The 12,184-nt window shown below is 65.3% G+C and overlaps 1 protein-coding gene across 1 annotated transcript; it reads right to left on the bottom strand.

Moving 5' to 3' along the window:
- Positions 1-946: 946 nt before the first annotated feature.
- CRYBG2 (crystallin beta-gamma domain containing 2) lies at positions 947-9,113 on the bottom strand. Its single transcript, XM_055704875.1, has 19 exons — positions 7,104-9,113; positions 6,579-6,626; positions 6,371-6,489; positions 5,939-6,095; positions 5,714-5,853; positions 5,500-5,626; positions 5,159-5,194; positions 4,952-5,079; positions 4,602-4,728; positions 4,159-4,301; positions 3,952-4,078; positions 3,803-3,835; positions 3,587-3,699; positions 3,326-3,455; positions 3,014-3,153; positions 2,778-2,901; positions 2,056-2,214; positions 1,512-1,671; positions 947-1,369 (listed from the first exon to the last, which is right to left on the bottom strand). Exons 1-19 carry the CDS (start codon positions 9,111-9,113, stop codon positions 1,281-1,283), a joined length of 4,110 nt encoding a protein of 1,369 aa, XP_055560850.1. The 3' UTR covers positions 947-1,280.
- Positions 9,114-12,184: the final 3,071 nt, after the last annotated feature.

The following is a 12,184-nucleotide window of genomic DNA, read 5'->3' as shown; positions in this document are numbered from 1 at the left end:
TGGCAGCTCTGCAGGCCCAGCATTGCCCTCTGCAAGCTGCCCTGCAGGTCCCTGCTTCCAGCGGGCAGTGCTTTGGGCTGGGGCCAGCAGGAGCGTGGCCTGCTGGGCATCCTTGTGCCACACACACTGCTCCTGTCGTGCGGTTATGTGTCCTCCTGCCCAAACAGGTCTTGGGTAACTGGGGACATGCTTCAGTATAAAGATGGACGTTGGATAGTGGCTGTTGGTGGAAGCCAGGGCAGTGGTGGGCCGGCTGGAGATGCCTGGTGTAAGGACCTCGGTGCACCCGAGTCTGCTGAGGGAGCCTCCCGCAGAGGCACCGCGCTGTTTGTCGCCACCAGAACAGCCCCGTTTCGCTGCGGGGTTGGTAAGTGATGGCTGCCCCAACGCAGTGAGTCCCCAGACTGGGCTCAACCTGCTCAGCGAACCAGGCCCTTGCTGGCAGCTGTCTCCTCTCCCCAGCAGTGAGGACAGAAGCGCTCGATGTCTCCGTGTATGGATTTTTCACCCCGCGTCCCTTCTGGCTCTGAGTCACATCCCCAGGGAGCTCCTGCCCTCACCCAGGTGGAGAAGACCTCTGGCCCTGGGACCTTGAAGACCTGCGCCACGATGCAGCTCTGCAGCACGGACACAGCGCTGCCGAAGCAGAGCTCACCCTGGGGTGATACAACTGGAACGCCTCCGAGCCCGCAGGTTGGGCTCCCCCCTGAGCTGCAGCTGGTGGGGTCTCTGCCATGGCCTGCGCCTCCCTTCTGGAAACCCAGGGCCTTGGTGCTGCTTGTGGCCTGTGGACACTAGAGGGCACCGAGCTCCCGTGCCGGGAGCAGGATTAGGCCCAGAGCTGGTGGTGGGCAAGGTGCTGGAGTGGGAGGCAGCTCCCCAGCATAGCAGCTGCCAGGCTGTGGCCAGTGCAAGGACAAGGACACCAACCACCCAGAGGCAGAGCTGGCCCAGACGAGGAAGGCCGTATCTTACACACGTACATAAATACAGTTCAGAGGGGGAAGCTGGTGAGGAGGGGGCTCTGCTGCTTTCCGGAGGGTTCTGCACCGGTCGTGTCTGTGAGGTCCTTCATGAGCCCGAGGAGGGGGGTGGTGTGGTTCCCCCTCGTGATGGAGGGGATGGTGGGCACCCTTCACACCAGCAGCCATGGCACAGGGGTGTTGGGGATGCGGTGTGCGTGGGGTAGGAGGCCTCCCGTCCCAGTGCAGGGACACTGGCAGAGTGTCCCCCTCCTGCCCCAATGACACTTCTGAGTGTGAGGGCCGCACGCCGCCCCCTCATAGCACCTGTATGTCCCAGATCTGTGTGGGTCTTTCCTCAGCCATGTCCCAAACGATGGCGTGGTCCCGGTCGTAGGATCTGCCACCTGTGGAGCAACAGGAGGGTTTCAGGAGGGCAGACCCTGCTCCTGATGGTGGTGAAGGGGTGGGTGCCCCATCTCGTGGCCAAACACCCTGCTTTGGGGTGTCCCTGGAAAAGCAGCCCCTGTGCCGGCACCAAGGCCTCACCCTTTATATCAAGGATCATGTCCTCGAACATCTGGCTGTGGATCCGTCCCTGAGAATCGATGCTCCAGGTCTGACGTGGCATCCGGGTCTCCGACCAGAGCACAGCCTTTGCGCCCTTCCCGGCTGGCCCGATGACCTGCAGGCTCATGTTGGGGGCCACCTGCAAGGAGTGGTGGTGGCTGGGTCAGCCCACTTTTCTCCATCGTCTCCGCCCAGCACAAAGGCTCAGAGCTCAGAGGGGTTTCCCTGAAAGTGCAGCTGGTTCTGGGGTGGGATGAGCAGGAAAACCCCTTGGTGAGAGGTGGGGATGATTAGGGTGACAAAAACTCCTCTGGAAAGGCAGGGATGCCTTCACATCTCCAGGGGAGATCTAGGGAGGAGTGAATGAACTATTCTGTGGGGACAAGGCTGCGGTCAGATGCTGGGAAAAGCTGTTACAGACCCTAAAAGATTGCTGTGGGGTGGCAGGTATCCCAGCAGGGGTCCTGCCAGGGGCTCCCCCAGGTCCCCTCTGCCGTTCTGGCTATCACACGTCAACCCTGACCTGGTTTTTGATCAGCCCATCCTCGTAGTACCAGACAGAGCTGCTCTGCTCGCTCAGGCTGGAGACCACCACCCGCCCCGCTTTCATGTCCTCCACATCATCGGGGACCATGAGGTAGAGCTCCAGCTCCCTGCTCCTGATACGGAAATAGATCCGTCTCTGCAAAGAGAAAAACCTTTTTTGCACCTAAAAGCCCTGCTGCCTGTGCCTCCAGCCCTGCCAGCCACAGCTGGCTGAGAAGGGACCTCACCCAGCTTGTGGCTTAGGGAAGGGAGGACCACGGTCCCCTGGGGTGGCTGCCCAAAGGGTCCTCCCTGTCCCCCCTTCCCCCGAGCGGTCCCTGCCTCTCCCCAGGGCGATGGCTGTGGCCCTGGCCTGTCTGGTAGCTGGCACAGGCAGGGCTCACTTGCTGGGATGCCGGGGCATTGCGCAAGGTCCCTGCTCATGGGGAGCATTTTGCCACCAAAGGGGCCCCTCCCAGGGCAGGGGACGGGGATCAGGGTGACAGTGCTGGGCTGGTGGCACCTTTCATGGGCCGAAGCTGCCAGCAGCGCCTGGGCTGTGCCCTCCTCCCTCCTCCAGCTCAGCCGGAGCCACTCATCCTCCTCCCAGCCATCGGCACTGGCGGCTCTTCAGCGCCTCGTGAGCTGCCTGCCCCGAGGTTTTGGGGTTCACCCCATCGGGTGCCAGCACCCCGTCCCCTCCCGCAGGGTGGCACGCACCTGGCGGATGGGGTAGAGGGATCCCACGTGCTGCAGCCCGCTGTACGTCAGCCAGTTGGTGATTTCGGTGCAGTCTAGCAGCCACTGGCGCCCTCGGAAGTCACCGTGTTCGCACAGCACCCAGCTGTGGGGGATGGGGCAGGATGGGGTGGGACGGGCAGGGCACGGTCACCCCTGGGTGGGCAGATGGCACCCACCAGCCGGGGCGGGTGAGAGCAGGGCTGGGGCTCACTTACATCCCGCCTTTGATGCGCACCGACAGCACGTGGTTGTTGAAACCCTCTGCCTGGAGGCTCCGCACTTCGTTGTTCAGCTCGATCTCCTTCCCCTCGAAACATTCCAGCCCGTGCAGGAAGATGGAGGGCTCCGAGAAAAACTGTGGGGTGGGGGAAGAGGTGAGGCAGGAGGAGTGAGCACCCATGGGTGCAGAAGGGCTCCAAGGCCACACAGAGCCAGGACTGGGGGCACCCGTGGCAGAGGAAAAAGGTTCCTGGGGGGTTTTTTTGCCCCCAGCGCCGGCGGGAAGGGAAGGAGGGGCTGGTACTCACCACCGGGACCTTCCTCAAGGAGCGGATGGTGGTGGAGGAGAGGCAGCCCATGGCGCTGAGCGTGGGGTACTCGCCCTCAGACAGCACGTGCTGCTCGCCGGCGAAGGCCTGCCCGTCGAACAGGATCCAGCTGGCGGGGAGGAGCGTGCCTGGGCTGACGTGGCCGTCCTGGTGCGCATCCATCCCTCCTGCGGCTCCCCAGCACCCCTTATCCCACCCACCCTCCCGGGGAGCCCCCAGGGTGCCTGTGGGACACCCTACCTGCCCCCGCGGACTCTGCAGGAGCGCGGGATGAAGGTGGCGGGCAGGGCGTCCTGGTCCTCCTCGAAGGTGACATGATCCCCAGAGAATTCAGGCTCTGAGAAGAGCAGGATCTGGGGAGCAGAGGGGCTCAGTGAGGGGGGCAAGATGCCACCACCCCGCAAGGGGCTGCATCCCCCGGGGGGCGCATCCCCCTCCCCATCCGCTGCCCCTGACCTTGGAGACGAAATGGAGGTTGTGTTCCCCGACCTGGAAGCAGATGGACGGGGGCTGGTTGGCACCTTGGACCGGTCCAGCCCCCACCAGCCCGGTGTGTGGTGGCACCGGGGGGTCCCACGGCGAAGGGGGGAGTGCGGAGCTCTCACCTGCAGGATGGGCTGCGCCGAGGCGATGCAGCAATCCGTGGCGCCCCAGTCTTCGCAGCTGCGGTACACCCCCTTCTCCAGGATGTACTGCTCGCCCGAGAAGTTGGTGCCCTCGTAGGCCACCCACCTGCCGGGAAAATGTGGGTGCTGGCTCAGCCCCCCCTATCTGTCCCCTCTGACCCCCCTCTCCCCCATCCCCACACTCACACGCCGCTCAGCACGTGGATGGACTGGGTGACGGTGCCGTAGCCGGCCAGCTGCGTGTCGGGGAGCGCCTCGCTCAGCTCCACGCTGGGGCCCTCCTCGAAGTCCATGGCCTCGAAGAGGACCAGCGCCGGGTGGGAGAAGTCCTGTGGGGAGAAGGACCCCCCTGAGCCCCTCGGTCTGTCAGGGGGAAGGGGCTGCAGGCCGGGCGCTCTCCACACACGCAGCCAGGGTCCTGCCTGGCCTCAGGGTGCCCAGGGGGGTGGGAGCAGCTCTGGGCACCCGGACCTCTGCGTGTGATGAGGTTGGGAGATCTCAGGCCATCCCGGCTGCCTGGTGCAGGCACGGAAGGTTCTCTTTGGGGGATGAGGATGGGTCTGGGGGTTCTGGCTCTCTCTGCCCACACAGGGTCCATCCCCAAGTGATGCCGCTACCCCTGCCCTCACCGTCCGTATCAGCCGTAAGGACAACAGCTCCTTGCTGTAGCCGCCCCACTGCCTCCAGTCCTGGTACTCCCCTTCCTCCAGCAGGTACTGGTGGCCGCGGAAGCCCTCCTTCTCGTAGCCGACCCAGCTGTGGCACAGGCAGACACAGGCAGTCGGCTCTCCAGAGGATTTCCACGTGCCGGGACATGGGGCCACCACCCCCACCGCTCCAGTGCCACCCTGTCCCCCAAGCTGCCCGCAGCCATCCCACAGCCCCAGGCAGCTCCTGCAAGCCCTTTCCCGGGGGTGACCGTCACCTTCCCACCCTGCTCCAGCCGGGATGCCAGCCCTGCCCACCCCACGCTGCTCACCAGCCACCCAGGACGTGCAGGGAGCCCACGGTGGGCAGTGCTGGCCCAGGCAGGTGCTTCAGGTCGTAGATGTCTCGGCTGATGGTGAAGCTGCGGCCCTGGAAACCCGCGGCCTCGTAGATCAGCACCTGGGGACACCGCAGGGTGAGCACAGCACCGCAGCCAGCCCGGCCCCGCAGCCTCGCCGGGCACTGCCCGGGCGCTCACCTGCGGCTCGCCGGGTCTCTCCACGACGGGGCAGCCCTGGAAGATGAAGGAGCCCCAGTGAGGCTGTGGCAGCAGGAGGGGATGATGTAGGGTCGTCCCATTCCCCCCCCCTTCAAAGCCTGAGCTGGTTTTTGGGTCGTTTTCATTCAAGACCAAGCTTTTTTGGACTTTGTTTTATTGCTTTCCCTCACCACCAGCGCTCAGGAGCGTGTCCCAGAGCCACGCTTGGCACATTTCCACACCAACATTCAGTGACGGAAACTGGGAACTGCTGGGAGATGCTCCTGCCTGTTGTGCCCAGGGCTGGATATGGCCCCAGTGCCCCAGTAACCAGCACTCACCAGCCTGATAGGGTGCATGGAACAGATGGATGGGTCCTTTGCTCCCCAAGCCTTTAAATTAGGATACCCGCCTGGCTCCAAAACATAGGGGTCGTCGTCGAAGAAAGGCTTGGAGTAAACCAGCCACCTGGGGAAGCGGCAGAAAGCATCACGCCCTGCTCCAGCCCATGCTGGAGCCCATCTGGCACCCACCCGTCCCCACGGTCCCACTCACAGGCCCGAGTGGACGATGATGGAGGCGGCAGCAAGTGCCTGGCCCCGTGTGCGGGTGTCCTCGGCTGAGCCGGTGAACTTCAACCGGGCGCCTTCGCCGTTCTCCTCCGCAAAGAGGCTGATCTCAGGGGTGCGGTAATCCTGGCATGGGGCGGAGCAGTGTTATGGGGGTCCGGCACCCCCACCTTGGCGGGTGAGTGGGTGGCTGGGGGGTCCCTGGGCTTACCCGCACCACCCTCTTGAAGGAGCCAATGCGGAAGGGCCGGCTGCCGTGGGGCTGCCCGCTCTGCCCATACGCCGTCCAGGGGTTGTCGATCTCCACATCCCCCTCGGCCAGCACGCACTTGCGCCCGTGGAACCGTGGCTTCTCGTACATCACCCACCTGGCAGCGGAGTGGGAGCAAAAGGGGGGAAATCCTGCTTTTATCTGCTGCCCCACAGCCATCAGGAGCCTCGGGGCAGACCGTGGGTGGGGACATCCTGCCACCACCGCGATGCTGGATTGCAGCCGCAGTAATTAGTGCTGGCAGGACAGTCACTCCTGAAGCCCAGGCTGGGACCCAGCTGCCGTCCCCGGCACAGGGAGCGCGTGAGCCCTGGCTAAGCCCTCCCTCCGTGTGCCCTCGCCGTGTGCCCTCGCCTTGCTGCTGTCCCCTACCCGCCTCGGATGACCCGGATGGAGATGGTTTGCGAGAGCTCCCAGGACGTGGCGTCAGGGATGTTGCCCCAAATCTCCCGTTTCTGGCCTGCGAAGCCAGCCTCGGAGAAGAGGATGATCTGGGAAGGGGTGACAGATGAAGAGGTGCTGCCGTACCGCACCGCACCGCATCGCACCATGCCCCAGCCAGCCCAGCCCAACCCTGTACCTTGCCAGGTCTTGTGTTGATCTTCTTGAAGCCCTCCTTGTCCTCCTGCTGCAAACACCCAAGGGGACAGGCGCGTGAGGAGCGCAGAGGGACATCAGCTGCACCAGCCATCTCCCCGCAGCCCAAGGAAGCCGCAGCTGCCGCCGCAGCCTCGCGTCTGGCGTCTGCCAAACCCTCCCACCGCCCCGAGCAGCCACACCTCGAGCATTCCTGCACTGCTGGGGCTCAGCCTCCCCGCCTGCCCCAGGACCCTCCCAGCACTCATGGTGGCACCCTCCCATCACTTGACCTGGTACCCTCCTGTCACCCACTCTGGTACTTGCCCAGTACCTTTCCATCACCCATCCCAGTACCCTCCATCACCCATCCCAGTACCCTCCCATCGCACCAGGGGCTTTCACCCGGTGGCCTCTCTGATGGGATGGCAACAGGAAAAGATGCTCCAGGGTTCAGGCCCCGCCACCTCCCCGTGTGCCCCGGCAGGCAGAGCATCTCCCCAGGTGCCGCGTTGCGGGATGCACTCACCAGGACATCAGCGGGGCACAGGGCCACGGTGCAATCTGGCTCTTCAGTGACAGGAGGGATGGAGCCAGGTCCCGGGGCCTCCAGCATGGCCATCTTGGGGCTGAGGTGATCACCAGGGCCCAGCCCATTGTGGTCCCCAGGGATGGGTGAGCCCGTGCCCCCAGCATCCCTGCCGGGCAGCTCAAGCAGGGTGGTGCTGGGGGAGACGAAGCGGCTGTAGAGCACACTGTTGTCCAAGCGTGAGTAGGGCTTGCTCTCGTCAGCCGCCGTCGCCCGGTGCTCCAAGAAGTGGGAGAGCAGTGCCATGCCCTTGAGAACGTTCCCTCGGAAGAGCACGCTCCCCTCGGCCAAGCCCCCGGCCACCGGTTTGACCTTTTCCTCTGCTCCCACCTGCCTCAGTGTCCCCAGGACCGAGCCCTCCTCCACCCAGCCATCACCAGCCACACCGTCCCTGGGCTCCCCACGGGGTGTCCCGGCCAGCGCCCGCTCGCTGGGGCTCAGGTAGGGGTTCTCAATCTCCACCTCCTCCTCGAGGCTCTCCTCCTGCCGCCCCGGCGGGCCCCGCATCAGCAGCTCGCGCAGGGCCTCGGGCAGGGAGATGGGGGCGCGGGGAGCCACGCGGTCCTCGTGGATGGGGGGCAGAGCGGCACAGCGGCCCAGCGATGATGGCCGGGGCTGGCGTGGGGCTTTGGGCGCCTTCCGCATCTCTGAGGGCTCCATGTTGCGTAGCGTGTCCACAAAGATCTCCATGTCCACCAGCAGCTCAGGGTCCTCCTCGGTTGCATCAGGGGAGGTCTCAGCTGGGGTGTCAGGGGCTGGGGGCTCAGCAGGGGGCTCTGGGCTGCTCTCAGGCTCTTGGGCCATGCCCTGGGGTTCTTCTGTTGTCTCACCCCCCTCCAACTCAAGTTCAGCCTTTGGAGATGCTGGTGCTTCAGATGGACCATCACTTGCCTCCGACGAGGGGTCCTCAGGCATGCTGCCAGCTCCCGGGGGGCGCTCTGTCCTCGGTGGCGTGGCTGAAATGGTGCCGTCCCCGTCTGCCATGCTTCCCTCTCCCGCACCAGCTGGATCAGCCCGGCCACCGGCGCCTGCCGAGGGACACTGCGGGGAGCTGGTTATACTGGTTTGTGGGTCCCCAGGCCTGTCGCTGTCTCTCGGGGTTGCGTTATCCAGCGTGGCTTCAGCTTGCGGCAAGTGTTTCTCCCCAGGGGATCCCTCGGCCAGGAGCCCAGTGGCCTCTGCGGTGCCCGGTGAGCTCTCGGTGCCCACCGTGGCCCCAGCAAAGCTGCTGCCGTCCTGCCTGCAGCTCTCCAGCTGCGGCAGGGCCACTGTGGCACCGGCAGTGCTGCGCGTCCCGTTTGGGGCTCCCCTTCCCTCCGCCAGCCCCGGCTCCAGCCTGGCTGCATCCCTGCCCGTCCGCAGCACCGTGATGTGCCTGGCCCTGGGCAGGGCAGGGGTACAGCCAGGCTCGGCCGCGCACGGGGCACCAGGACCTTTACCGGGACCCCCCGTGAGGCACTCGGCAGGCCGGGTGGGGAGGAGGGTGCCATGCACGTAGCTCTCCCTGTGCACGGGCATCTCACGGGGGGGACCCACCGGTGGGAGGATGCCATCGCTGCCGCCACCGGCCCCCGTCTTCCCCCTCTCATCCTGCCGCCGGGGCTTCTGTGTGGGGGAATACACCTGCGAGAAGATGGGGCCGTGCGCCGTGAAGTCCTTGAGGAGGTTGATGGAGGACGAGCGTTCCCGGTGTGCCAGGCTGGCGGGGCCGGACGCCGTCTGCTCCACGATCTCCCTCTCCCAGGCCTGCAGCAGGAGGGACACGCGCGAGGGGCTCCCGTCCCGGCCCCGCGTGCTCCCCGCGCTCTCCAGCCGCCGCGACACCAGCGAGACCTTCTGGAAGCGGGACCTGCCCTCGGTCCCCGGAGCACTCGCCGCTGCCTGCTTCATGCTCAGCTCCGCACTGGAGACGAAGCCTCTGGCCTTGGTGTGTCGCAAGGGCGGATCCATGCTGGGGGTCTGGGGAGGGGGCTGCCACGGCCTCGTAACACCCCGCGCTGCCGGGCTCGGCCCCCGCGGCTGCCACGCTGGGGCTGGCAGAGCTGCAGGGAGAGGAAGGTGCTGGGAGAGTTGAGCAGAAACCACCCTGGGGGACCAGCCCTGGACCCCAAGCCAGACCCTAAAGCCCCCCTACGCCTCCCTCTGATCCTGCAGGACATTTTGTGGGTTCCCAGGAGCATAGGAGGTGGCTCTGGGGCTCTCTTCAATTCTCAGGGTGCTCACATCATCCATCCTGGCACGTGCAGGATGTGGTGGGCACTGTGGGCCCCTCTCCTGCCTGTGCCAACACTTCTGCATCCAGCAGGGATGGTGGGGAGCTCTGCTGTGCCACCTGGGTGGGCTCTGGCAGAGCCCGGCGGGCTGGCACAACACAGGTGAGCGTGCAGGATCCGGCCCGGCCGTGCTGTTCCCCGAGCCATGCCATGCCCCAAGCTGCGGGATGAGTCAGGCGGGCAGCAGGGCTGCGCCGAGTCAGCAAATGCAGCAAACAAACAAGCCCAAAAATCAACAGGGAAGCTGTTCTGGGGGGGGGAAAGGGCCCTGGCCAGGACCAGGACGAGGGCTGGGGCAGCTGTGGGGTTTGCAGGAGGAGGTGGGGACCTGAGCAGCATCTTCCCTTGACCCTTCCCTGCCACTGCACGGCAAAGGTGGGATGGCTCCATCCACCTCTGCAGCCCCATCAGCAGGAGAAAAGGAGCTGCGCTAGCCACCCGGCACTTGCACCCTGACCCAAGGTGGTACCCGGCGCTCAGCTCCTGCACCCTTGTGTTCGGTGCTGCAGGGTGGGCATCGCTGGGGTCCCTGGGGCGCAGGGCAGGGGACAGGGACACCCACGCCGCCTTGGCTGGGGGGGATGCCGGTGGAGGCGTCGCTGTGCCGTGGCTGCGTCCCTGCCCCAGAAGGGTTTTATTGCTGGGTTTGGGAAGTAGCTGACGCAGCAGGTGCCGGGGAGGGAGCCGGAAGCGCTCCAGCATCTCGGCATCTCCCAATTAGGACCTGTTTGGTGTCACCGCCCGGCTACAGGGACAGCGGCAGGGATGGGGCTTCAGGCTCAGCCCCGAGGACAGGCTGAGCTTGGGGTCTTCTGGCCAGGGATGGGGACACCTCCCTGCACAGCCACTCCTTAGGCTGGTTTTCCTGGGTGACACCTTGGAAATGGGTCTCATCCTGCACTACCTGGGGCTGAGCTCCCTCCACCAGTTGGGCTTTACCAGTCCCTAAGGGGGGTCGAGGAGGCTGGGGACAGGCAGAGAAGTGCTGGGTGCAGGCAGCTGCCTGCCCCTTCTGCCAGCCTGCCATGCGCCCTCTGCGTCTTGCTCTCCCTGGCCCGGCAGGTCTTTCCAGTACAGATAGGAAGAGTTTGTGTCATTTTCCAGGAGGCGATGAGACCTCGTCTGGGACAGCCAGCGCCGCTCGAGTCTGGGACCAGCCTGGGCGGGACCACACATCTGCATGGGCAAAGCCACATCTGCATGGGCAAAGCCACATCTGCATGGGCAAAGCCACAGCTGGGTCCCCGGGGCCACAGCTGTGTCCCCAGGGCCACAGCACCTGCCAGTGGAAGCAGGATGGGTGCGCTCACCAGTGCGGAGGAAAAGCTGCTTAAACCTGCCAGGGTCAAGATGGGTATCAAGGCAAACAGCCAAGAGCAGGGTCAGGCTGGAGGGACCCCCAGCACCCCGAGTCTGGGGCTCTGCGGTGGCACAGGGGGACCCTCGTGCCAGGGCAGTGCAGTTTGCACAGGGCCGTGGCCCCTCTCTGCCCTGCCGTACTGCCATCCCACCGGAGCGGGAGCCGGAGCCGCCTGGCACCTGGTTGCACCCCGGGTTTGCCTCAGCGCTGGTTTCTCAAGCGCTCGCTGGCAGTGCCCGGCTCCGCCGTGCCCGTGGCCCCGGGGTGGCACCAGGACAGGGACGCTGGCTCTGCACAGCACTGGGGTGCTGGGGGGAGGCGGGAGCTGCTGACTCAGCATCACGGCTGCCTCTTGCCTGGAGCCAGATTTCCAAAGATCTCCAGGTCTGTCTTTCCCATCCCTTCCCTGCAGCTGGATCCAGCACCCGGTGCCGTGCCGGGCTGCCCGGTGCCCCAGCGGCCCTGGGAAAGGAGCTCACCCCGGAGCCCTGCTCTGCCCCAGAACCCCATTTTTTCACCAAAATATTTCCTACTGTTGATGGTTGCTCAAGGACACAAGGACATGAGGATACAAGGACACAAGGGCGAGACCCTGTGACCTCCCTGCTGCTCATGCCAGCCATCCCTGCCCACCAGGACATGCTGCACTGGATCCCAGTGGAATTGCCACACCAGGGCACCCGGCACAGTTAATTAATCCCCCCCTGGCCAAGCCAAGCCAGCCCGCTCAGCTCGTTTGCTGCCTCCCATCACCCAAAGGGTCTCCCAGCACCCAGCCCAGGTCTTCCAGCACCCAAGTAAAAGGTGCAAGGTGCCATCTAATATTCAGAAGAGACAGAGAGGCCAACGGCAGCAGCTGCAGGTGCCTTTGAGCCGGTGACCATGGATTAAGCCGAGCCTCCGGCCACACCGGGCTGAGCCCCATCGCCACGGGGTGAGAGCGGACCTGCCGCCTTCGGGAAAATCAGGGCTTGGTTTGTGTGGCTGCTGTGCAGGCTGGGGTTCATAACCAGGGCAGGGGATCCACCACCTCCCCTCCTGCCCCTGCGTCCCCCCTGCTGAGCTGTGCCACAGGCAGCCGTGTGCCCTGTGAGGAGGAGGGGGACAGGGGTGCTGGGGGAGCCCCACCGTGCCCCCAGCCCGGCTTGCAAAGCCACCAGAGGTGGAGAAGCCCCAGCTTGTTCCTGTGGCTCTGGGGATGTGCTTCGGTGGCAGGAGCAGGGTTACAACCCCAGCAGCCCCCCAAATCTGGGGACTGAAGGTGAGAGGGGCACAGCCAGGCTCAGCCCCCACTTCCCAGCCCTGTCCCCCCTCCCTGGCCGGTGCCAATCTCTGGAGCAGTAGGGACCCATCCCAGCACCCCCCAATCTGGGACATGGGTCCAGGCA

The sequence above is a fragment of the Falco cherrug genome, chromosome 3 (genome assembly GCF_023634085.1).
Source record: "Falco cherrug isolate bFalChe1 chromosome 3, bFalChe1.pri, whole genome shotgun sequence".
Classification (NCBI taxonomy): domain Eukaryota; kingdom Metazoa; phylum Chordata; class Aves; order Falconiformes; family Falconidae; genus Falco; species Falco cherrug.
The sequence above is the reverse complement of the archived record's forward strand: the minus strand, read 5'-3'. Positions and strand labels throughout refer to the sequence as shown.